Source organism: Dermacentor variabilis, chromosome 8, assembly GCF_050947875.1.
Source record: "Dermacentor variabilis isolate Ectoservices chromosome 8, ASM5094787v1, whole genome shotgun sequence".
In the NCBI taxonomy this organism is placed as follows: Eukaryota; Metazoa; Arthropoda; class Arachnida; order Ixodida; family Ixodidae; genus Dermacentor; species Dermacentor variabilis.
The window spans coordinates 159,043,396-159,070,969 of NC_134575.1; the positions used below are offsets into that span (position 1 = coordinate 159,043,396).

Here is a 27,574-nt window from a genome sequence, read left to right on the forward strand (position 1 = left end):
GCGACGTCGAACAGGTTTAGGCGTCAAGCTTCGGAGCTCGCGCGTGCCGACCGCGGTAGGTGGCGGTATAACGCATCAAGCGGAGAGAAAGGGTGAGTGAACACGTGCTCAGCTGACCGGCATGGTGATACGAAGGGCGGCCTGCTTCAGCCTACGCCTCAACAGGAAGCAGGGGCTGGGCGAGGACAAGCGAAACAAAGGGGCGCGTGTGCCCCTCCCAATCGCCCCTCGCTGGGGATGCTATATAACGGGCACCAGCTCACGGGCATCTGCTAGTTGGAAATTCACTTCGACACGCTAACAACATGCACACCATCGTAAGTCACAAAAGGGCTGTCATGACATTGTTGACAAGAAAAGAGCTTTGCTGGTGTAAAATGCTCAATCTTAGGGGAAATTGTGCGCTGAGAAAGTTTTAACTCAGACGTTTGTCTTAATTCATGACATTTTCAAATCGACCAAGCCATAGTCTATAGATTTCCCTTAAGGCTAATGGCGCAAGATACCAAGGCTTTAATATCGATAATTATATGTGCACAATTCAAAACATTTCTAGGAATGGTCACAAGAACTGCCCTGCGTTTACTAAACGTGAATTTGCAATAGTAACACACCAGACATTTCAGAAAGGTATGTCGCTATATGGAGCAGATATTTAACTTCTTACTACGCAGCAATCGCGTCTGCTTCATGAATCATAGGAATGTATCCTCTCGCTTCTTGCACCCATATGCAACCGTTAAGGTTTGCATGGCACATACTGCTATGTGTGACATTGGGATAATATTGCTCCAACTTCCCCTCCGCATTCTTCTCGTTGGCCATGTTGCAAGTGCTGCTGCAAAAGATCTAAGGCCCTGCAGCCTCAAAATGCTCCGTATTTTGTTATTGTGGTGTTTACGCCATATCATGGTGCTTTCTCGTGGCTCTCGCCAGCGCATTGAAAGCAGGCAAACAATGCTGAATTTTATTGCAATAATTCTTGTTTTCGCATTCGATTTCCAGGCGAGCGCTGCTTGCAAAGCAAAAAGAAAACGTTCCCTAGTTAACACAACTGTTTCACTTATAAAAGAGTATGCCAGAAAGAGCTAAAAGATACAACATTAAGCAGAAGCCACTGCTATCTCGATTGCAGACCGTTGTCGCCTTCTTCGGCCTTGTGGCCGCCGCCTGCGCCGGCTTCGTCGGTGGCTACGGCGGATACGGCCACGGCCTTGGCTATGGTCTCGGCTACGGGCACGGCGTCGCTGTCGCTCCAGTTGCCGCTGTCCACAAGACCGTCGTCGCTCCCAGCTACAGCGCCGGAGCTCATTATGGCTCCGTACACGCTGTGGGCCACGGCTACGGCCATGGTTACGGCTACGGCCATGGTTACGGCTACGGCGGCTATGGTCTTGGCTACGGACATGGCCTCGGATACGGCCACGGCCTCGGATACGGTGTTGCTCTCAAGGGTGTCGCCGTCGGTCTTGGCTATGGTCACGGATACGGCCACGGCTATGGCTATCATGGTTAAGCGTTATTTCTTTTGACGGTAAGACATAAAATACGCATTCTTTTCTTCATTCCCTCTCTCAATAGACTTCAACTGAAGTGGTCACAAAACATTTATTTTTATTGGTTTGGCAATATCCCATGAGCATACCTTCCTATAAATTTGCTTTAAAGAGTTTCTTTGTTCTACAGTTTTGTAACAAAACGTTCACAGAAGCTTTAGTATCATGCCGAAGCGCTTTGAGCACATATTTTAGTAAGAGACTAAAATTCCGTTGCAAAGGTGAAGATCGTTGTGGTAAAAACCAAGACAATATAGAAATGATGGCCACAGACGAAAAGGTCAGAACGCCGCGCTTATCTTCAACGGTCTTCATCATCATTCGTTTGACTTTTTTTGCGCTGTTTGTGCTAATGAAATTTCATACACTAGGGATCACTGTAGTGAATAAAATATGCAGACATATTCGGTAACTAGCGGACTCAGCTAAAACCTAGTCAAGAGTTCCTGTAGTCATTTCTACCACTTTATATATAGTCGCAGATAACATCCAGTAATGTTACTCTTCTCACTCTAACAACTTTTTATTTCAAGGAAATATAGGATAATGTTACATCTCTGACTAGATTCACTTTCTCTATTTACTGGTCATTCAGGCAACGTGTAGCCAACGTAAAGCGCGTGCAAACACGTGGTGGACGCCTTCGCATTCTTTGCTATTTATCCTAACCATATGAAGATAATAAAAACGTCCACTATCTTGAAGTGGGCAATTGTTTCTTGTCCGCTCGTGCAAGACGGCCCATCGTTACACATCCAGCTCCCTTGTAAAAGTTACGAATGAGTGCTTTGGATCATGCTTCCCTGCTCTCTGCTACATTTACGCTTGTTGTTCTGTTTCTTCAAGCCACAGTTCGAAGCACGTATACGTTGTTTTCGTTATTTACAGGAGACTTGGAAATAGGATCTTCAAATTGGCACCAGGCGCCTCGTGGGACAAGTGTCGTCGTGCAGGAGAAGCAAATAAAATTATATGCGATGAAAGATAGTTTGTTTGTCACTATTTCCAACCATGTATCCAGCGTGACTTCAAAAATATTTCTTTGGCATGTTTTGACTACAAATTTACTTATACGTCTTCTATGTACAATCTCTCACTCACTTATTTTACTCAAAAGACAGTAACACTAATCTTTATAGTGCATGGCATGGCGCTATAACACGGACTTTCCGTCTTGCAATGTTCCGAACAAAATAAAAATTACATCGGGGTGTTCGGAACGTTGAAATAAATAACCAGAAAATATGACGTAATAGTTCTGCGGAAACCCGCAAGCTGGAGAAAAGTAGTTAAGCGAAAATCCGACATCCAGCGCATTCTAGCAAATGCTACAAAGGAAGCGCATACGGGTTCCTCGAATGAAAAGCCTCGCATTTTAAGAATTAGTCCTGGTCCGGGACTCGATCCCGGGACCACCGTCTTTCTGGGGCAGCCGCTCTATCATCTGAGCTAACCGGGCGGCTAGCAGATGGAAGGGCGAAGTCAAATTTGTCAGCAACTCGAGGCAAAGGCATGAGTTTGACGTAATAGTTTTGCCGAAACGCGCAAGGTGGAGAGAAGTATTTATTTAAGCGAAATTGAGACATCCACTGAATAGGAGCAATTGCTACAAACGAAACCCATACGCGTTCCTCGAAAGAAAAGCCTCGCAGCTGAAGTTGCCATCTGCTAGCCGCCTGGTTAGCTAAGATGGTAGCGCTGCTGCCTCGGAAAGGTGGCGGTTCCGTGTTCGGGTCCCGAACCAGGACGAATATTTCTTCAACAGAGAGGCTTTCCTTTCGAGAAACCCGTGTGGGTTTCCTTTGTAGCATTTGCTATGATTAGGTGGATGTCTCATTTTCACAACAATAATTACTTCTCTCCACCTTGCGGTTTTCCGCAGGACTATTGCGTCAAACTCTTGCCTTTATTTCGAGTTGTTGACAAATTCGACTTCGCCCTGCTGTCTGCTAGCGGCCTGGTTACCTCAGATGCTCTTCAAATTACATACAAACATTCTTCCCGTTAAGACGTGGCTTCATGAAAAGGGTATATTCATCCCCTGGAGCACCGACTGCTTATTATGTAAAGAAAGTGGAAGCAATAGAACATGCATTGCTAGACTGCTGGGACGCCATTTTTCACTGTGATGTTCTGCAGAGAACAATCAAAAAACACTTACCCTTAGACCCATATGGAATACGCTTCGTACCGATTAATAACAGCGAGGATTTCCCGTATGACCTTATTATGATCCTGAGCCTCCACGCAATGTGGAAAACTAGACTGCAATTCCAAAACGAAGACATTGTTGATCGACTGGTTCGGGAAAATTTCATTGAGAGTGTTGTGTTTGTGAGAGACGCTTTCAAAGCGCTGCCGGATCCACCGCAAGGAGCCACCGACTATTCGAAGGGTGATCAGAAGTCCACTGCGTGCGTCAGTAATTCGGAGGCGGACCTGGAGTTGTAGCCTCTTGATCGCTACCAGAGTGGATGTTTGGTTGGTAAAAAGGATTTCCGATTGCTCCACGTGTGGGTATGCAAATGTTTTGTGGAAATCACTCTTTGTCGTGGCGGGAACTATACCAGTTCATTCGAAGCAGGCGAAGTTATCCTAAATTACGTAGAATTTGTTCTCTTCGGAGTTGCTATAACTAGTCTGTAAAATGGGAGAAAAAAATGCTTATTTCGTTCGGACTCATGTTCCTTGGATTTTCTTCTGGATAAGCATCGGGAAGGCCGTTCAAAATTATCGACCGGTTCGCAAGATGGGTCAGCGCACTGCGCTTCATCATCAACTTGAAAAAGGCGGTACCAGCGAAACACAAAGGACGCGTACACAAGGAAAAGGCGTTAGACATGGGCGGACGCTGCATCAGTCCGTGTCTAATGCACCAACTGGTGCCAGAGCTTGCGTGAATGCGCTTCATCATCGGCATTCCACGTTGTCGGGCGATTGAATGCATGTAGGCCATTGAGTAGCCATTGTGTTCAAGCTTTAAAACCAGATAATTCGAAATAGTGACGTCACTAGTGTGTTAAGGACAGGACCGTGGATTACGTAGCATTAGGCGTGTAGGCTTATTATGTAGCTGCAGCAACTATATCTATTTTTTATACCTGCAATATTAGTTTGACATGCACTCTACAAATATGTTCCGTAGCATGCATCGTATGATTACTTTTATTACATGGGCCGTCAGACATTCACTTTTTTATTTTTCTCGTTACATTATTATGATGAATTTAGTTCATTAATGGGATGAAATAAATTTAGAACTGAACTTAAAATGTGACTTCGCTTTTCCCTCAAGAATGGCTGGTATTCAGTGGGGAAAGATTCAGGGAATCGAAGACAACTTTTGGGTGATTACGTTATACACAAAGGACGATATATAAGGATATCTAGTAACACGTAATCGTGTAGGAATTAAAGTAAATAACAGGGCTTTAGGTGCCAAAACCACGATCTGATTATGAGGCACGCCGTAGTGGCAGACTCCGGAAATTCGGACCACCTGGTGTTCTTTACTCAGGTACACCGGTGTTTTTGCATTTCACCCCCATCAATATGCGGCCACCGTAGCCGTGATTCGATCCCGCAATCTCGCGCTTAGCTGCCCAACACCATAGCCACTAAGCAACTATGGTGTCTAGCGCGAAGGAATGACAAGCTAGTAAGGGCAATGAGCGGAAATCACGCAAAAGAAGTTTTTTTTTTTTTACAAAGGAAACTCATGATTTATTGTGCGACATGTACAAATATGTCAGAATGTCTGCACGTTAAAAAGATTTCATTTATGTTGACAAAAAATATTCAGAAACATTCTTGGAAATTTTACGCTTCACGCTCACAAAAAGTAAATGATTCTTTCTCTAGTTTCGTTATTGCGCCCGGGTACTGGCTCAGACAGTAAATAGGATCCTGCTTGAATTACACACAGCGATGGCGGCCATGATGCTGATAATGTTGCTACAGAAGAGGTTCAATTGTACGCGAAAACAGCTTGAAATAGGATAATCTCCCTTCCTACCTATGCCAAGCTGTAGAACTGCTGATCACTATCTGGCTTTGTTAGTGGCCAATGCTATCCGCCGGATTTTCCCAAGCAGATGCACAAACATCACTAAAGTGACAGCGGCACCATTGAGTGGGGAAGGAAAGAACTAATATGCATTCAAGGCTATGTATTTCAACGACGTCGGATCGACGAGGATGCGGAGCAGCACCAACAACAAATACACTTTATCAGTCATCAAACAGAAAACCAGCAATGTCTTCTTCATCTCCACGCTTAAACCAAAAACCCGTGGTACTTCAACCTCGTTTTCACTGGCACATACCCGCGGCAATATAGTTGTGCCAAATATAGTTGTGTCATTTGCTTCCCCTTTAGAAAAAATGATCGTCGCGTTGATAGACGCTTGTAAAATAGCGATAGAAAAACTGGGCAGTCTAGTCAGTCTTAATAGTGCGGCTTCATACCAGGCACGTGAACGACCTCGGGTAAGAGCCGTCGGCGCTTTGAACAGTGAGAGTCGTCTGGAACGACTTCGTAGTTGATGTCACTGATGCGTCGGATAACTATGTAGGGCCCGAAGTAATTGCGCAGGAGCTTTTCAGATACCCCACGCTGACAAATAGGTGCCCAAACCCACACTTTGTCGCGGATGTTGTATATTACGTGTCGGTGCCGAAGATTGTAGCTTCTGGCGTCGAAATCCTGCGTATGGATTCGCACACGCGCAAGCTGCCTACTTGCCTCTGATCCTTGTATGACCTCTTCAGCACCTGTTTCGTTGTCATGAAATTCATGGTGGAGCATTGCGCCTAATGTTGTCGTAACCTCACGACTGTATACGAGACTAGAGAGTGTCTTGAAAGTGATCTCTTTCCAAGCCGTATTGTACGCGAAGGTAACATAAGGTAAAAGCTCTTCGCAGTTATTGTACTCTACATCTACCTACATGCTTATCATATGAGCCAATGTCCTATTGAGTCGTTCCGTCAGTCCGTTTGTTTGGCGGTGATACGCCGTTGTCTTCCGGTGGGCGGTACCCCTTAGACGTAGAGCCATATCCAAAAACTTGGCCATGAACACAGTACCTCTGTCCGTGACAACTACTGCGGGAGCACCGTGCCTTAAAAAGATGGGTTCGAGAAAAAATGCTCTCGCTTCATCTGCTGCTGGCTGTTGCACAGCCCCTGTTTCGGCATATCTAATGAAATAATCCGTGGCGACGATTATCCACCTATTGCCGGTTGTAGGCGTTGGGAAGGGTCTCAAAAAAACCATGCCTACTGGCGAAAATGGTCTGGCCGGTACTTGAACAGGGTGCAGTAGGCCGTTTGGCTTGACGGATGCAGGATTTCGACGTTGGTAATCCATACATGTCTCGACGTAACGTTTAATGACCACAGTAAGTCTCGACCAGCAGTAATTCTGCAAGATCCGTGCCAATGCGATATGCGAGTGTAGCCTGATTGCCCAGCGGTCGGCTCATTGTGGCAGGCGTGTAAGATTTCCCGTCGAAGCGATGAGGGAACAATGAGTAAGTAGTTGCTGCCACTAGGTGAAAATTTCTTGTAGAGGACATTGCGGCGCAAGCAGTACGATGTCAGCCTTCTTTCAAATAGCACCGGCACACTGTTGATTCGTGCTTCTTGAAAATCAATAAGCGGCTGCAATTCAGTGTCATCCCGTTGCTGGCGTGAAAGATTTGCAAAGTCCACGAATCCCAGAATGACCAAGTCGTGATCGTCTTGTGCTGCCGGCTCAACAGAGGACCGAGAAAGGCAGTAGGCGTCTGCCTGCAGTTTTCCCGACTTGTATGCAATAATAAAGTCGAACTCTTGGAGTCGAATGGTTCGACTTGGTCGACTTGGCATGCGGGCAGCCCGGAAGGATCTTTCAAATTAAAGAGCTAGCAGAGCAAATGGTGATCGCTAACGATGGTGAAAGACCGACCGTACAAATACGGACGAAATTTCAGAACTGCCCATACCATCGCGAAGTATTCTTTTTCAGTGGTGTAGTAGTTAGCCTCCGCTCGGGACAGTGTCCTACTGGCGCAAGCGAGCACCTTTTCGCTGTCATCCTGCCATTGTACGAGGACCGCCCCTAGACCGACATTACATTACATTAGACCGACCGTCTGCATGCAATATCATCGAGGCGTCTTCATAAAAATGTGCAAGCACGGGTGGCGCTTACATGCGTGGCTGGAGCCCGTGAAATGGCCGCTGCTGGTCTTCGCCCCAAGTAAGTATCTTCTCTGATGAGCTGTGTTACGAGCCCTGCCATGCACGAGAAGTTCACAATAAATCCCCGGGAATATGAACAGAGCCCCGGAAAACATCGTACGATCTTTTTGTCTGATGGGGTCGGGAAATTAGCGATGGCAGCAATTTTATCGGGATGAAATCGGACTCCTTGGCTACTGACGACGTGACCGAGGAACTGGAGCTCGTGAAAACCAAAATGGCACTTCTCAGGCTGCAAAGTGAGACTGGCAGAGCGTATTGCTGCAAAAAGAGTTTTCAGCCTTCGTAAGTCTTCTTCGAACGTTGCGGAAAAGAAAATCACCTCATCCAGGTAAACCGGGCATGTTTGCCATTTGAGTCCAGAGAGCACATTGTCCACTAGACGCCGAAATGTTGCTGGCGCTGGGCACAAACCGAAGGGAAGAACCTGAAATTCATAAATCCGTCAGGCGTCGCGAAGGCCGCTTTTTCACGGTCTCTCTCATACACTTCGATCTGTGGATAACAGCGTTTGAAGTCCATCGACTAAAAGTAGCACGTCTTTCGCAACCTCTCCAAGGAACCATCAACACGCGGCAGTGGATACACGTCCTTTCTTTTTGTGACCTGATTGAGCTTCCCATAGCGAACGCAGACGCGCTGGTCACATCCTTCTTTTTCCCTGAAACTACATGTTATGCCCAAGGTCTATTAGATGGTAAAATGACACCATCTTCCAGCATCGTCTTCACTTATTTTTATATTGTTTCGTGTTCCTTTGGGGCAAACCGATAAGGGTTTTATCGAATGGGTCTGGCGTCGACATAGGTAATGATGCGGTGCTTGGTAAGTGGCGCTTGACCAGCTCTTGACGAAGATGAGAAAAAGTCCCGGTACTGATTGATGCGTTCAAGAAGTCGGTTTCGCTCAATGACCGTTAACGTCGGATTAACGTCCACAATAGGCGCAGCTGTGTGGATTGTGGATGCCGCCTCCTGCGCTAAGTGGTAGTCTAGTATTTGTGTTACTTTGTCGAAATAAGCGACAGCAGCGCCTCTCACGATGTGTCGACGTTCCTTACTTATATTCGTCAGCAACAATTGGGAGCATTCGTCGATTACATTTATAAGTGTTCTGGCATTGAGACGCCGCAATTCAGTCCTAGCGCAATGATTTGTTCAGCAACTTTAGCCCCATTCTGCAGGCTGACACTGTGCACGGGCACGAGAGAACAACTCCACAGCAAAAGTATGACGTAGCCGCAGCAATACGTAAGCCAGGTGAGCTCCCGAGCCAGGTTGCTGCTCGTGAGTGACCTTATCTGGACTCGTGGCAAACGTGACCCTTCTGTCACGAATGTTAACCACGCCGCCGTACTAACGCAACAAATTCATTCCCAATATAAGTTCCTTCCAACACTCAGTAAGAATGACGAGTGTGGTGACGAAGGTTGAACCGGCGATTAAGAGTCGTACCGTGCATTTCCCGACATGTGTCATCAACTGACATTCGGCGGTTCTTAGTTTGGACCCGTGCCATGGCGCCATCACTTTCCTTCGTTTTTCGGGCAACCTGTAGCGTATGGTTGAAAAATGGGAGCCAGTCTGAACAAGAGCGGCTACTTGGTGACCTTCAATGCGAACGACAAGGTTGGGGCTGACGACATCACTTGCGTCTTTCGCAGTTATATCCGTCGTGTTTGTCGTGTTCGTCGTTGTATTCGGCGTCTTCTTGGACATCGGAGACTTCCCCTCGTCATGCATCGGCATGGCGGGTTGTGGAGTAGCTCTAGTACTGGCAACCTCACCCCTGCAGCCCACTACGGCTAGTGTCCCCGTCAAGAGCTAGGGGACCTACCACTAGTGACGTCGGTAAAACTGTGACGAGTCGGCGAATTGTAGCGCGCAGCAAGTCGAGAAGAACGTGGTCGGGGCGCCGTCGTATTTTGCAGCTGACTGTTCACATGAGCGTCGTTGTAGGCGCGTCGACCTTCATGCGGAGAATAGGCCTACCTGGCAGGAAAGCTTGTGTATTGAGTAACTTGATAGCTGTTCCATTTGTGACAAACTCTATAGACGTGTTCAGCTTCATCACAATTGTAGCTCACTGGTCGACTGACGACGGTGCGCCATAAATCAATTTTCCGACGCTGATATTTGAGCGCAAACTCCCCATGGAGTAAAAGAGTGACGTAGGCATGTCGAAGATACGGCATTGCTTCTGCTGGCGTGATCGGCGGGGTCGTTAGAGTCGACAGAGCTGACGATATCGTCTGTGTTTATAGCGTAGGTGATGTTCTAGTTGTGGGTGTCAAAGGCACCGAAGTTGTGTTTATTGGACGGCGAACAGCCTCCGTATAAGTAAGGCGCCGCGGCGCCTTGCCAGACTCTGGCGATGGAAAAGCTTGCCGTACTTCTTCCCGGACCAAATCAACTACAAAAGATAACGCTAGCGCCGGTTTCGTAGGCGCAAGAACAAATCTAAGCTGCCGAAGCTCCTCTTGCACAACCTCTCGGATAACTTACTCGCAGCGGTACTCGCAGCCAGTACGGTAGTGTTCGCCGCCGAGTTGCTCGTGTCATGCTGGCGGTATCGTTCCTGTACACTGTCAGAAAATTTCCGTCATTTTGCGGTGAAAGGTGCCGTAAAAATTACGTAGACCGTTCAGTTCATGAACATCGGCGGCATTCTATGTAAGAAAAACAGACGTGAGCTCTGTTTTTGAATCCGCAGAGCCGTCCGAAATTTGATGTGGAGAGCAACTGAACATGTTAAGACCGAAAAATCAACACGCAAAGAATCTAAAGAAAAGACACGGCCGATGCTCACCAGCAGTTACATGCTATCACCACAGGTAACCGTGTCCCAACATTATTCGTAGGCGAAACGTAAATAGGCACACACAAACGGAAGATGTTTCAGTGGTGGCGCTGCTTACCACCCTTCATCGCTCCTACACGACGGTTTGCATTTCTCCGGCAAAACAGTACAGAGTGGACAGCGACTGGAAATGGCGGTGTGCGGTGGTGGCATACCTATTGCATTTGGGATTTCACTCTGAGAATAGGAAGGAATCTACGATGGACTGCTACGTAGGTAAGTTATTTAAGTGTCCTTTTTTCGTTGTTAGTGCACGTCGTGCGTGCGAAATGCACCGTGATGACCGATTAAGGGCTCAACTGTGTTGTGTGAGCATGCGACATTCCCGCTTGGCCTTGAGGATTGATAAAGCCGTGACATTGCGAGTCTGTGATAAAGTGTGTAGCGTTTGTTGTGCTGATTTCATTTAGAGTACATTGAGACGCGTAGGCAATATCAGATTCGATGACGTCTGTAGTAGTCCGTCGTCAGCTGTACGTGGCAGTTGGTTTACTGACGTTGACAGTCCGATTTGCACTCTGTTGTGCTGTGTTCTTGGCATTCCAAAATAACGTGAAATCAGTGTTTCCCTTAGCAATCTCTCAAGACACGGTGTAACACTATGTCAGCCGTATTTGGACACGCATTGCATCACAGCGAAATTATGTTTTTCCTCAAGCTTAGGACGCTGTGTCCTGGCTTAGTGTGCATAATCGCTGTGTTCCTTCTCCGTAATTGAAAGATTGCTTGTCCGGAATTGAAAGTTTGCTTGTGTATGAAGACCTCATAGAGCATCTTGGGGGGGGGGGGGGGCTGCGTTGCCCCTACATTAAAATAAAAGGACGGTGCAGAGTGCTTACTGCCGTAAACTCGCGCGATCTACGCTGTTAGGTAACACTGGTGTCACAGGGTGCGAGCCCGAGCAATTGCGCGGGACCACATTTGAAAGGTTCCGCGTGATACCCATTAAAGGTCGCTGGAGAAGCAATTGATAATTATGCTAGCTGGTAATCGGCATCTGATGTTTCTCGAATTCGTTGTTTTGTTTTTACTTTTGACAGCTACCAGGCTGGCGATCAACGTTGTGACGCAATACTACAGCATTTCACGTATTCTGGGAATGGATTGCCACACGTTAGTTCTGCCCATATGCGGCCGTATTTGTAAAGCAAATGCATGTGACCAATAATATTTAACATAACCTTGACACAGAATAACGTTGGCCCAAAGTGTGTAAAGGACATTCCAAAGTGACAAATGTTCCAAATTAGCATAAAAAACATTAATGTGTGTCAACACATATGCCAAAGGCTGGTTCTAATACTGACTGTCTCTAGTTTCGTAGACTAACTATCAGCATATACGCATCACTGCAATAATTATTTTAAGATGCATGTTGTGAGTTAAGTAGAGCAAACTGTCGGCTGTTTTTCCGAATGGAAGGTGCTTCATGAAGTGTTTTTTTAATGAGTTGAACGATACAGTTGAAGATACCAAACGACACCGCAGCAATCAGTAATTCGCTGATGTGCAAGAGTGTAATTGTATATCAAGGTGTTTTGGCCTTACTGTGGACGAGCGTTCTATAAATGCCTGATATTAGTATTTCGATCACAACTATTGCACCAGTGAAAGATGTCTGTGTGCCGGCTTGCGCTCCTTTTCTCAGCCATGGGGGCCTGCTTGCAATACCAGTGTGCTCTTTGTTCGGGTAAGCTGTGCCATTCTATTGTATATCTGTGTTCCATATGCAGTCCTAATGGATAGTGGCTGCAAATGTTGGAATGACGATGCCTACGCAAATAGAGTAATGTTTTCAGATGCATGCAAAAGACAATCTTTGGTTTGTTTTCCTGTGGCAACAAATTGTTTCAACATGAGCACATCGACTTGAAAGTGATGTTCTTTCATATCTGACTTGCGTGCACATATGAGTGGTCTTTAAAAGAGACTAATAGTGCCAGAATTGAGGATTTGAGGCAATAGATAAAACAGGCACCAAAAAATTGTTGCTTGTCTTGTGTTGCCTTAATGGGTATACAAAAACAATGCACAGTGTTCACTAGCACTAGCTCCATGGTAACTATGTTTAGGCACCAGAAAGCTCACTGTGAGTTAGCGTTGAGCTACCTGTAATAGGTGTACATGCGACAACGTAATTAAGTGCGACACTTCGAAGACAACGTAATAAAATTATAGCCTGAGCTCGCAGATATGTCACGTGGTCAGGGGACCAAAATTTATTTATATTTAAAAGGAAATGAGCAATACTACTGCCAGTAGGAAGTGACGGCGGCAAACGCAGCGACATATTCCCTTTGCCCTGTTTGCAGCCCTGCTTCATTCCCTTCTAAACATGCACCAAGCAGTCCAATTCAGAACGCTCCTGCAGTTTGATCTGAATACTTCGGTTTGCCAAGCAGGTTAAGTGATGACACGCTAGTACAGTGGGAGCTATTCTGCAAGCTGCGTATGCTTTGAAAATGTGTCCTGAAGATACTCCACTGTTAAAAATTTGGTGTACAACTGCACAAAGCCGCATCAATAGCTACTTTTCTCCCCCATGTTGTGTGAAGGGTCTGTGCATGTTCCGTAAGATAATCCTTGAGTTGTCGGCCGGTTTGTCCTACATTATTGCTGCGGCAGGACAGTGGGATGTTGTAAACCGCACCAACCCTACTTCATAAAAACTCCACCACATACTTTTTGATGGAAACGTGACGTCTTGGCCTGGTCCGGTTAACATTTAGTACGTGTTCAGATTGCTTGGCGCTGAAAATCAAAAGGTACTTCAAACTCTCCAAGCAATTTGTTTGAATTGACGGCGGCCTTTTTGTACAGATTGCATAGCAGTCGTAGGCGTTGGCTTCCTCGATGGTCTGAGAAGTCAGCTACGTTAAACTCCATTAAATGCTTCTTGGCGATGCATGCCAAAAATCAGTGCGAACGCACGGTTAAAAGCAAACATTGCACTTCTTTATGATAGCTTCCCCCCCCCCCACTTCGGGGTGGTACCAAGTGTTAAAAGTGCTTTCTGGTGTTCCTGTAGTAGCAACATGCTTGAGTGTTAAATCACACCAATCGCAAAAATAAAAACACATTTCAGTGCGAGGAATAGCTCCAGCTCAATTCTCACCACTGAAAATCTTGAGGCCCACATAGCGGAGCTTGCCTTTCGGTAGTAGTTTTGCTTACTTGAACATGCGTGGTACTTTTTAGTAGATATTAAAAAGTTGCTCAACCCCTTTATTAGCGACTTTTGACCGGGAAAAACACCGCAAACTAGTCGTAAAACACTAGCTGTGAGAACCAGCGTAGTAAAGGTATTCTTCTTCATTGTAAACTTTCTACCCTATATGACGTGAAGTAAGGCTACTAAATCGTTAGAGTGGTTTGTTTTCTATCTTCTCCTACAGCAGTAGATGAGTTTATGGAAGGGGGAAACTACTTTTAAAAAGATCAAGCGCCAACACAGACAACACACTTAGGAAGAACAAAGACAGGGCAAGGCACTTCTTGCAACTGTTTATTGAGGTCGAAAGCAGCTGAATATATAGCCATGGGGAAAGGAGGAAGAAAAAAAAAGGACTGATTATGTGAATGCGCATGCGTGAGCACACAGAAGATGTATATGAAGCGATATCACAAGATTAACGAAAATCTAAAACTTATCTAGGAAGATGCACTGATTTGGGTAAATATTCAGAGAGGGGGTGCTGACACAGGTCTTTGTTAATCTGGTTGGCCTCCAACAGTTCACACTCCACAGTATCTTTGCTTTTAAACATGATTTTTCTATCATGAAGCCTTGCCTGACATACTTGCTCATTGTCATCCCCGCATGTCTTGCAATGAAGCGGTAAGATTGAGCCATAAGCATTTTTCAGCGAAAGCTTGTGCTCCCGCAGGCGTTCATTAATACATCGGCTTTCCCAAACTTCAGCGGTATATGGTGTACCTTCATACTTCACGAAAGGGTTTGTGTGTTTAATAAAACACTCTAGTTTCTTAGCGTAATCAGATCCAGACGGCACGAAATAGCAAGTTTTAGGGGAACGGAAAAGACCCCAGGAATTTTATATTTCACGGCTACATGTTTAAGATTATGCGACACTTTGTGAGAATACGGTATCACTACTGGCTTAGCTTTCTTTTCCAGTGTTTGACCTTCTTTACGGCTTCATTCTCTTGCACAGGGCCGGCATACTGACCCTGATACCGCAATGAACAACATTGATGCCTTCAAGTAGCATGTGTGGGTTTATTGACCAGTTGCCTTCACCCAAAAAGATCACGTTCTCGTGACGCCTACGGCAGAAAGGACGTTAAACGTCCGCCACCAAAGTCTGTGAGTGGTGGCGCTGGCTAACACTCCCAGGGTTCTACTGCGAAACATAAACACCCAACAAAGTGGATGGGAAAACGGCGCTGCTGTAGCTCAATTGGTAGAGCATCGCACGCAAAATGCGAAGGTTGTGGGATCGTTCCCCACCTGCGGCAAGCTGTTTTTTCATCCATATTCATTTCGCTTAATTTACCGTTTTTTATTTCATTTATTAAGCACGAGTAATTTCCCATATGTTGTCCTTGGTGTCAGTGTTTGTTGGCTTCTTATGATATTTGCTGTAGAGTATTTCTCAATTAACCTTTTTTTTTGCTCAAATGCATTTCTTGAGTTCTATAAAAAAGTGTTTAAGGGGCGCTCAAACAATGAGCCACGGGCCCCTTCTGCCATTTGAGTCTGCACATCCGAAGATTTTGAAGAAATCAAGAGTTAGGCCTGGCTATGGTGTACTGGAATAGGGTAGTGTGTCGTCCGGCGGCGAAAACGTGCCTCTTCTTGCGACGACAGCCGGGAGTTCTGAAGCACGCCGGTCTACTGCAGCGCCATCTGTCGCTGCAGCCTGGAATCATTGCTGGCAAGAGAAAAAATAATGATGCAACACAGGGCCTCCGGGATAGACAGTTATGGTTGTCGTGGAGGTCGTGCGTGTACGTTTGGAGCTCGCGTATTGCTTGCTGTGGTTGTTCCTGCTGCGTTTGCAGATCCTTTATGTGCACGACAAACGCTGGGTTTGCAAATTTATTTCTCGCCCGTGTGTGTGTATATACATGTGTGTGTGTGTTTGTGTGTGTGTGTGTGTGTGTGTGTGTGTGTGTGTGTGTGTGTGTGTGTGTGTGTGTGTGTGTGTGTGTGTGTGTGTGTGTGTGTGTGTGTGTGTGTGTGTGTGTGTGTGTGTGTGTGTGTGTGTGTGTGTGTGTGTGTGTGTGTGTGTGTGTGTGTGTGTGCATTCAGGTTCCTGCATAACGATCACAATTCCGGGCTGCTTCACATCGGGCACATTGAGAACACCAGCAGAAAGCTTGCCCTTCAGCGCCATTTTACGGAGAAAAATATCGAAACGTTAGAGGCTGCATTCGTCACAGAGCATTTTTGTTCTTCACTGAAACCTGGCGACGGCTTTTCTGGCTGATATAAAATTAAAGAAAACCCGTGAAACCGACCATGCACAGTGCAGGTGCTCTTTCCGGTTTTTCAGCCTTGTGTCTTTCGAAATACTGAAAACATATGCGTGGTTACCGAACGGAACGAGCCGACGAGTATTTGTTTATATTCTGCAACCGAAACGCGGAGCCATTGGCTGAGCAGCCGATCAGGAACACTGCATGATCTGTGGTCGGAAACATGCAAGCATAGACAGTGTTATCAATGTATCGTAACAGTTCGCATTATTTATTTTTTGCAAATTATCGGAATTTCAGTGGTGTTTTGAGAACGTTTTATTTTATAAATGCAGAAAGTTTTGCACAACGCGTTTAAATTTCGCGCGCTAGGCACACCAGTCGATTGCAGCGCCCCAATGGTGGCGTCATCGCAGAAGCGTCCCCAGTTCTCCTATTGTTTCCATTTCGATGGGGGCGAAATGCGAAAACACCCGTGTACTTAGATTTAGGTGCACGTTAAAGAACCCCAGGTGGTCGAAATTTCCGGAGCCCTCCACTACGGCGTGCCTCATAATCAGAAAGTGGTTTTGGCACGTAAAACCCTATAATTTAATTTTTTTCGTATTGTTTTTACATACAGACGACACACTGCCCCATTCCATAAACCATAGCCTTGCTGCAAAAAAAAAATGTAAGTAAGTTGATTTCGACCCTCACGTCATACATGATGATGCAGGGGGACCGAAGTAAAAGCTGTCTTTCAACAGCTTGACAGAGCAACGCCCCCCCCCCCTTATTTGGCAGTAGCATACAAAGTAACAAAAAAAGAAGATACACAAAAAGAAACACTGCTCACGGCGGTCACATTAAACTACAGACCAATATATAAACATATTACATAAAGGCTGTATCTGGTACATAGCTTAAAAAAAAGATTTGAGCGATACACACATGGCAAAAAAAATAAATAAATGTGCTGCAGAAAGCATGGTATCGCAGCACTGTCCCTCGCTTCCAGCAACGAACACGTAGGTGTGGTGGCTAGATGGGTACGTGTGCTGACAGGCGCGTCTGGATCATGTTTAAACGCTGCGCCGCATCATGACGCAAAATTGGCGCTGCGGTCAGTAAAACGGTTCCGAAACGCGCGTCGTCTGCTACAGGTGATTGACGCCGCGCGAAATTTAAGACCGTATTGGAACAGTTATATGTCGTCTTCGTGTCAGCCTGAAAAGTAAGAAGTTCCGGGTCTCTTTTACTGTTTGAAAGTTCCTGAGAGATTTGTAATGTTCCAGGTCCGAAAAATAACCGACGAGATTAGCGGCGGTATCGCCCACCAAAAAAGAACTCCAAGGACACTTACTGCTGCGCTCAGAACTGCAAGTCCGGTGCTAAATCTGTGAAAAAAAGTCCTAAGATAGCCTTGTTTTTGGTACGAAAACACCTTGACTTTATTGAAATTTCAACCGGCCCTTCATCGAGCGGACAAGCAACTACAGCCATCAGTTGTTTGCGAGCGACACTTTCAAAAGCAATTAATTGAGCACGATTTCACCCATGTGTTCAACGGTGAGGTTGTTCCGATTTGAAGGGAATGTCCATGGCTTTTCGCTTTTTTTCTAGTCTGGCTAGGTTGGATGTGGCTTCATATATAGGGAAGAACTTCAACAAAGGCATGGCTTAGCCACCAGAAAAAAATGTTGTCATGGAAGGGTTCGAGAAGCTAATCTTGATCGTTAAATCACGGTTTCCAGCAGCTGCACTGTGTGCAGACTCGAACATTACACAGCGAGCAACTGAATTCCTCGACCACTTAGATGGGCAGGAGTCACATCAACAAAAAATTAATTTTATCAACGCAAGCACGGCCGAGCGCCTTCAGGTAACTCAATCCTGCACAATCAGTCTCTTGGAGTATGTGACATCATACCATAGACCTGATGACTTCAAGATTGAGTCAAGACACTATGGAACAAATATTCGGCGTTGTGAGGCAAATGTCGGGCAGAAATGACCATTCCGCGCCTGTACAGTTTGTTATATATATCAACACACTAAAACTTGTGAATTTGTCAATATCGACGTTGTTAATGAGTCAGAGGTATACCGAAAAATGTACGGCAATGTTAGAAGTTTTTAAGCCGTACGTAAGGTGCTGAGTGCCTGCGACATCGAGCACCGCTGCGCTGCTACATGAAAAAGTGACTCTAGGCTGATATTCTATATAGCAGGATATATGTAGCAAGTGTAGCATATATGTAGGAAGTGCCTGCACAGATCTAAGTCCTTCGATTGCTCAGGGACAATACTGAAGTCAATAGAATCAGTTCCTCCTTCGAGTCCTCACTTTGGCTGCACTCGAGTAGGTAAAGTTTGTTGCTCCATTCTGAAAACATTAAACAAACCGGTAGCACCTCTAGAAGACGCCTTCACACTCTGCTTCAGTTTAAATGAGTTACGAAACAATAGTATAGTTGACTGTTCATCCTTTCCGCAGATGAATCATACGAATTTAATCGGTTGTGAGCGTCACAAGGAAGAGCTCACAAACACTGTTGTGAAGTACAATTCAGCTACGCGCCTTTACTTTCTTGTGAAGAGCAAAAACATGGGGTTCGGAAACAATAGGCAGAAGAGGAAGCACCTTAAAGAGGCGTTTTCTTTTAATAACGTGACGTGATGGACCGATATTCGCGGCCTGACTGGCGCTCTTTTATGTTGGTGTCTCTGCTTACTCAAGTTACAAGATATTTTCTTGTATTTTAAAAATATTCATGAATCTAGTCCAAGAAATATTGATTTATTTTATTGCAACTAAGCAGTAAACATGTACTTATCAATAAAATTATTCTCGAAATAATATAAATACCGTAGCTGAGGCAGCAATAAAACACAATCTTTAGATTTCTCGAGATTGAAACAATAGAACTCGCTAAATATCTTGTGAAGACGTTTCCATATACCGTATAAAACCTTTGCAGTATTGTTTTATGTCTGAAGAAATGCATCTACGTCTTTGCTGCAATGGGTGGTTATACCAATAAATATGACCAGTCGCCAATCAGCGCTTCTTGTTTTTCAATAGACAATAATGCTCCATTCTGGATTTACCTACACTGTTCAGAGTGACATCAGAACTCGTACATCGAAGCTAAAATTAGAGGCCGCGATACCATCAAACGCGCTGCTTGTCTACAGAGCGCAGCCGACGTTGCACTTAGCTGAACCAGTTTACACTTAACAGCGCCACTTGTGCGTCCTGATGCGAACTGGAGAACTACGTTCGGTCGGCACACCTACCCATGTAGTCACCGTAATTAGGTTCGAGGCAGCTCTTTTTAACACTCATGCCAAAGATAACCTGGCGGTGTCCGTCTATTACGTGGTGGCGTGGGAGACGGAAAACGTAGAAAGAAGGAAAGAAGTGTGGGGTGTAGCAAGTGGAGGGGCTGAACGTTGGAGGGAGTAGGGGGAAAGAGGGCGTGCGCAGAATGGAGAGGATGTGCGACGTCACACTTTAGGAGGCCATATGAATGCATGTGGAACTTTATACAGCTCTTCTGCACTCCCAGCTGGTGGCGCACCGGGGGAGAGGAAGGAATCGCACTGTGGCGACTAGCGTGATTTTTGTAGTGAGAGGCACCGAAGTGCGGAAAATAAATAGAAAGAAGGGTTAGAGAAAGAAGGACAAGCACGAGCGCTGAATGTTAAATGGATTTATTGGTCAGGAACACGTAAACATATAAAGAAGCAGGCAGGGTTGTCAAGCAATGTATCAGAAACACTAGTCACGTCGGTCTGTCAAAACCAGCAGTAAAAATTTGGAAGAATTCATTACATGGCACGAACGCTCAATAGATTAAAGTAAGCAACATTGGGGTTGGCATAAGCTCACTAGTGCGAACTGCTGAGCCTGTAAAGCCACTGAGCGATAACTCACGCACGTGTCACCATATTTTTTAATGTAATAGGCTTCAATAATATCCCGCATTCCCCTATTGTGATGGCGAATCAGAACATTTCCCTCTGCAAGATGAGATTTGCAGCCGCAGCCATTGTAGTGCGCCACTCCATTACATGTCCTCCATTTCCTTTTTTTAGAATCCACTTGGTTTTTTATTTGTGTGTGTGTCGATCGACAGCTGTTGTAGAGTTTACCGATTTGAACACGCACAGGCTCAAGAATATAAGGAAACCTCGCAATGTGTACTGTCTCGTCTTTCCGCCGCGGAAAAGCTGATCAGCCACTTCTAAAACAGTCGCCCTTCATTCCATGCGAAAATTTGATTGTGCAAAACAACACCGACAAAAATATCCAGAACAAGAGCAACGCCTAAAGACTTTCTTTTCTTGTGTATGAATTGTGTGCTAAACTAGGTTTCTCTTTGACGAAACCGAAAAGGTGCACAGGAAGGTGTTGGCTTGAACGGGTCAGCAGAGAAGGGATGAGAAAGAGATGCCAAAAATAATCTACCTAGAATTACGATTTCTTGCGCAAGGGTCTTCGTCAGGGTAGCAAATGTTTCTCTCCTGAGCGGCGTTTCTATCTGCGTGTAGCTTGTTCTACTACATAGATTTTTGGGTGAAAGGTTGAGGTTGAAGTGCCGCGAAGTAACTGCCTCTCAACAGAGGACACCTCAGACATGCTGCACATAAAACCCCGCTATTTTTTAAAAGTAGCAAAAGGTTTCGATCTACCCGCCGCGGCATGCGATAGGCTGGTTGACATGTGACCTGTTCGCCTTCGCCGCCCTCCCTACCCTACCTGAAAATCTTAGTTGTTTTCAAACAGGTTTCATAAAAAAGGTTTATGGAAAGGGACCCCGTTTGATCCTGTTCAATCCTGACCTGCTTAAATTCTGTTTAATCCTGACCCGTTTATATTCTGCTTAGTCCTGTTTAATCCTGACCCGTTTAATCCTGCCCCATATAACCCAGACCTCTTTAATCCTGACCCGTTTAATCCTGCGCTATATAACTGAGAGGTGTTTGCCCCTGTTCAGACCTATTCTTTGCTACATTCATACCTGGTCCTTTCACAATGGATTGATGTCGCTTATTATAATTTAATGTTTCAACCTATTCTGTACACTTCTGTATTTGCGATCAGCGTTGAAGACAAATAGGTCTGCATTAAGTTTGCTCCAAGAATGCCACTTTAACATGTAGGTTTGCCTGGTACATTGCTTAATACAAAGATGAACACAATTTTCGGCATCAATTGATTAGCACTAGCAACACTTATGTGATACATCACGAACGAGTTTTGTGTGACCCACGAGTACGTTCTCTATGTATGATATACGAGAAAATGCACCCGGAAAAAGACTGTACCTCATTTTCATATTTACTACAAGTATGTAAATGTAATTCTTAAAAGTTAAGTACACGCTTGATTACTTGTACTCGTCTTACCGCAGTGCTTTTTTGCTGTAATAGTTTGTTCACAAATCTACAGTAAAGGGTATTTTTGGGGTGGAAAATGTCAGGCAAAGTGTTGACGTGTACTTGTAAGTGAAACAGATAAGGACTATACTTTGCGTAGGTAGCCCAACTTTCCACATTACTGAACTTCATTTGCGTAGGTATTTCTGCACACCCACTTGAGCTTTCATTAAGCCTGAAGTCCTCCGATTTAAGCAAAAGCATGTCAAACATGTCACAAGCACTGTTTAGTGGACCTTCTAATGGTACTTCGATGCACCCAGTCGGCCGAAAGAAGACCGCTGGAATGTGTTGCTTGGGTGAGAGCCAGCAGGGCACCTGAAAAAGTAAAGCCAATAATTTATCTTCACTCATGCAACAGGTTAACACGTAGGCAAATTTGCCTATGTTCACACAGATAGGGAACGTTCAGCATTCCGGACATAGGAGATAATGAACAAATCTTATTGAAAAATATGTGGTTTGATGCAATGCCTATGTCTCAAGAGAACATAGATTACTGTGGCAGAATAAGCTGTCATAATTAGCAGGCTACTGAAAACAGTGTTATAGGAAAAAGATGGACACATTGTTTGATTAACAACAATTACTAGTTATAAAGCAACCGAATACAAGCATGAAATTCCTTTAAAAACAACACGGACTGGTTGAGATACTAAATTACTCAGATATTAAATTCTTCTGCCAGCAAAGTAAATACCGTAGTGTACTGGCTTTGGCATTGTGCTGCTCAGGCAAAGGGCATGGGATTGAATCCCCCCACAATCGCTGCATTTTGACGGCAGGAAAATGCAAAAACCCCTATGTAATGCCGATTGGGTACACGTTAAAGAAGACTAGGAATCCCGTCAACTTGAAGTTATAAAAACCGGGGGAAATTTCGAGATAAGCAAACTCACAAATATAGAAGGCCTTGGCCATGCGAAGACCGTATAAAGCCTTTCAAGGTAGGTGCCAGCAGCCGCTAAATTTCTTGCAAAAGCTATGTATACCAGAAGCGGTATTTTTCTGTAGATTACTTTTGCAAGTTATTGTACAATTTGGCACCCGACATGTTCGGCATCTACGGGCAACAGCAATTCTTGCACAAATCATAGCAAACGCTGTTGCACATAACTATTGGCAGGTCCAAAGTTACATATTCACACAAAATATCGGGAAACTACTCGTAGGACAAAAATAATCAACTGGCAATACTGTCCAAGGGCCGAGATTTTGTAGCCATGCCTTCCGCTTGATTATGTGCCACTCTTTCTTCCAATTTTTTTTGGCTGACTTATCCCGTACTGATAACGGGGGTGGAGATCACTATGACCACTCACGAAGTGCAATTAGAAATGGCATCGTAAAAGGCATTGTAACAAAACTGCAGCCCTCAGCTAGTTAATAAAGAAGATACCTATAGCATAACAAACATTTGGCGCAGCGCGAAGCGTGGCGTAGTGCACCGGTCCGCACAGAGCACAGCAAGCTGACAACTCGCAGTGCATATGTGAGCATGCATATTGTGGAGGTCACGTGTGCCTTCTGCTCATCGCACTTTTTAAGGGATCATAGGAACACTCTGCCAAGATTATCCATGATATAGCAGCCGTACATGAACAGTAGGTAAGTGTGGCGTAGAATGAAGTGGAATTTTCTACAAACTTGCCATCTTGTCACTTTTTGGCAATATCACAGTTGCGCACAAAGTATGGAAACCTGTGGGTGATGACTTTTTCACTAGATTTTCGCAGTCAAAATTTCGAGATATCGGGAGCACAGTGCCAAAGCATACTGGGATAAGAAGTGAAGTATACATAAACTTAACACCGAGCCTGTAAGAATAATTTGACTTGACTGATATTTCGAGATATCAGGGTTTTAGTTGAGAAGTGTTTATTGTATGTTACAGAGTCCCCACTACAGCACGCCTCGTAATCATATTGTGCATTTAGCATGGAAAAGTGAAGGATTGAAATGGTTTAATACAAATACTATCTTCATAAAGCAAAATGTTTATAGAAAATAAGCAGACAGCAGCTAATTTTGCAATAATTTCATACTTTCCAAAACAGGAAATTGTCAGATGTTTTGAGCAATGATCTACTAAAGTCAAGATTACTCCCGCTAGTTTTAAATCGCCTATTCTGCCCTACCTTCTTTATCTTAACCAAAATTATAAGGGTCATGTACATCCAGGGTGCTGAATACAGCTAAAAAGATTTATGGCATTCCTTGAAGAAGTGCATGTTATTGTTTCAAGCAACAGTACAAGTGTGCCTTGTGATCATTAGCCTATGCAAATGGTTTCAAACTTCTTGATGACATAGACCCCTGTACAGGTTCACTAGTCACTCTGGGTCTCCTTTCATCAGTTTTTGTCCCCAAAATCATGGAGATTAAAACATTGACCTGAGTTTGAACCTGCTAATTCATTGCTTCATATGGATGAAATTGTGGTCACTGACCAAGCCAAGGCAAGAAAACTGAGATTCCGGAGCACACACAGATTCCTGGTTTACACCATGGCAGGCAAGCTCGTGGGCCTTTTTTTTCCTTAAGAAGGAGCTGACTGATGGCATGTTCTATGGGGCAGGTTACTTTTGCCATGATCGGGTGAAGCATCCTGCAGTGTTAAATTCACGCCTTTGCACAAAATGGCAGTTTCAGATTTAGTCAGCTTGCAGAAGACAAGCTGAAGATAACTTCCTGGTTTGAATGGGCTCTTTTGATTTTAGTACGTCAAGCTTGCTTGCGGCTGTTCGTGCATGTAGTGCCTTGGCGTTGCCGTGAAGTTGATATGGAGCTGTATCACCTGAAATACGTCAACAATGGCCTGGTCTAGATAACGCCTTGTGAAGAATGCGACAGTTTTAAAGCCCTTGCCTTTCTGTCACAATTCTTCAACTCTTGATCTAAGTAATTTCTTCCTGGCTGGCCGAATTATCTTTAGGCTGACACTACAACATCTTCAAGCACAGACTTCTTGGTACAAAGTTTTTTGCTTTGCTAGTCTGGTTGAAGGAAAGGTGGCACATACAGGTGGCTATTCTGGATGCTAATAAGACAAACCAGTCGGCCTCGCTCAGCACGTCTTATCTATAAATTCTGTAGGAGATTTTGTCAAAGGTTTGACTAAAATTTATCTAGTCCTGTGACATGATGATAAGGTTGTGGTCATTGATCAAGCGACTATCAGGTTACCAGTGAGATAAATTTTGTAAATCTTTGGCTAACTCCCACAAAATTATGGATATGACGTAAGCAAGATGGGCGAGTTCGTTTCACTAATATCTAGGATAGCTACCTTTCAGCACCACCTACCCTTCAACAACACTTGCAAAGCAAAAAACCTGATCCTGACAAGTCCGCACATGTCATCGGTAGCATCAGCATGGGGCTTAAGATAATTCGACAAGCCGAGAAATTACTGACAGCACGAGTGCAAGCATGCCAACAGAAAATCAGTGGCTGATGAATGCACCTTCTACCAATTGGTTGACAGTGCATTTTCGCAAAGCACTAACTACAGCAAATCATTGTCCAGGAGTTCCCGAATGCATAATTCTATGTCATTTTCAGGCCGCCCCTAGGGATGCACCTCTGCACAGTTGCAAGAAATAAAGCTAGATGCCCCAAGAGAAATGAGCCCACTCAAGCCATGGAAGTTATGTTTACTTTGTCTTCCTACAACTACTCCAAACCTAAGACTGCTGTTTTGCACAAGGAAAAAAACGTCAACATTGGTGCCTCGCCCAACGCAAGTCATCTGAGGTTTTTTTGCGCAGGAAAAGATACGAAAGACAGTGGCAAGACGCGGACACAGCGCTTGCCAGGGCGGTGTCATCGCCAGCACCTTTCGCACGACATCACTGTTCGAGTAATAAAAGTGAAGTGTTAGTAGCGTTCTGTCTTGTTGCCTCTTTTCCTTCCAAGTGAATTGTGTGCTAAATAAGGCTTTTTTGTGAAGGAGTGGTAATTTAATGCGTAAACTTGCTCCATGGCAGTTTGCAATAAAGGAGTGTTATCATTCTCTAAAAATATGTCTATGCAGAACAGTGTCAAAAGAGCGCCTTAACGAATAAACAGGAGTTTATCTATCATAATGGCCGACCCTTGTTTTTTTCCCTTAACATATTTTTCAATACCGCTATTGAGGTACAAGCTCATCATAATATATCACCTTGTCAAAGAAGCAAGGCACAGTGTTGCCCAACTGTCGCGGGACCAACATGGATGTGGAGATCTGCGCAGATTAGCAACATAGCACGGTCTGCATACATTTCTCCAGGTCTAGCCATACCTATAGCAGCTATAAAACAAGTGAGCTTAGTGTCACAAGCTAAACAATACGAAAAGTGACACTGAACAAAGCAACTTTCGTTATGCGTAAATAGGACTGAAATGCAGACATTGTGCCAATAACTAATTTCACGTTGAGCAACAAAGCATCCAAGTTATGAAAGATTATATGTACGAGCTAACTATGCGAGAAAGATTAACCGAACGCTCTCTTTTTTGCCATGCCCCTCCCCTAATGCATGGATGCCTCCCTGGCTGAGTTAGCTGGGCTGATTCTAAGTATGATGTAATCAAAGGTTGTCACTTGGTGGGCCAATCCCGATACCAGTGCGTGACTTGTACAATAATGTTAATGTGTATTGCAATGCTGACAATTCTGCAGGCACTGCAACAATATAGCACCCATAAGGCTAATGGTATTACCTGACAAGGCTAGTTAATTAGTGTCCCCTAAAACCTAACTAAGCGTGGGTACCCGGAGGCCATTATAAAACACTTCGATAATCGTCCTTCTACCACTTCAACCTAATTTTCATCAACACAATACAAGCTCTAAGCATCCGCACAAGCTTAATGCACCAGGGCACCATAAAGAATACCACAATAGCTTCCTATCCAATTCAGCCTTTAAAACAAACAGTTGCAAGTTCCGTACCATGTTTTGAACAAACCAAATTATTCTGGAATCGCATAAGTCTTTTCAATACATACAAAAATCTCCAGTGCTACGAATCGTATATGAGCATTTTGTAGACAGAAAACACCAACCACAACAATTGAAGCTTGGAAACATTGGCAAGAGTTAATTTTGACGGTGCTCACAATGAAAGTGAAAGAACGCTGTGCTCTTTCAATCTTTGTCTGATTGTTATTTCCTCGATATGTGTGCACTGTGCACACCACATCTGCCTGTCCCTTACATCTTAAGTGTGTATGCACTGTGAATAGAACTGAAAGGAACATAAAGACAAGTTAATGGTACAATGGATAGAATGAGCAAGAAGCATACCTTCTGATGCAGTACAACTTGATGAAACAGTTTTCTACCAATATCCTATACCTGCCACAGCACTGATAAAGGCTTATTAGATTTGCTGTCCAAAGCAAGCTTGTTTTACAGAAGATTGCATTTGTTCAATTATTTCGACAAACTGGTGGTTATGGAGCATTGCGGAAAGGTGGCATCATTGAAAACCACCTTAATTTTTGTGTAAAAAATAATCACACAGTCAACTCCAGAGATCAAGCTAAGTGCAATTGTGCAGCGGAAAAATATGATGAACTGGTCTTTCCACGACTGTTGAGGCAAAAACAAGTGCTGAAACCTTCCCGACACACTCAACATGTTTTGGAGAAGACAGCATATCACAATTGAAAATGGTTAAAAGCAAATATTTAGAGTTATATAGTGCTTTTCTGCAGTAATGGTATGTCACTCCTTCAGTATGATTGAGCTTACTGCTGAGCGTAATAAACAGATCCTCTTTATGGATTTTCAGGGAAAGATTACAATGAGAAGACAGTGATGTGACATCTCTGAGTTCCCGAGGACAGTGCTGGTGATTATATATCACAAACTGCTGACATGCAACTGAACTTTCGGGCAGTGCCATCTCATGCCACATGATGCACACAAAGCTTTAAAGGGCACTACACAGAAACTAATTATTTGAGCTGCATTGGTAAATTACTCTACCACAATGCCAAAAAACTCTAGTTACCAAGATAGGAAGCTTCGTATGACAAAAAAAGCAGAATGA

At 44.4% G+C, this 27,574-nt stretch overlaps 1 protein-coding gene and 1 non-coding gene across 2 annotated transcripts; both read left to right on the plus strand.

Moving 5' to 3' along the window:
* Positions 1-291: 291 nt before the first annotated feature.
* LOC142591655 (uncharacterized) lies at positions 292-2,527 on the plus strand. Its single transcript, XM_075703940.1, has 3 exons — positions 292-317; positions 1,136-1,534; positions 2,445-2,527. The coding sequence occupies exons 1-2, from the start codon at positions 306-308 to the stop codon at positions 1,514-1,516; spliced, it is 393 nt and encodes a 130-aa protein (XP_075560055.1). The 5' UTR covers positions 292-305; the 3' UTR covers positions 1,517-1,534; positions 2,445-2,527.
* A 12,540-nt stretch (positions 2,528-15,067) lies between these two features.
* On the plus strand, positions 15,068-15,140 carry TRNAL-CAA (transfer RNA leucine (anticodon CAA)). The gene has a single exon. It is a non-coding gene; the product is annotated as a tRNA-Leu (tRNA).
* Positions 15,141-27,574: the final 12,434 nt, after the last annotated feature.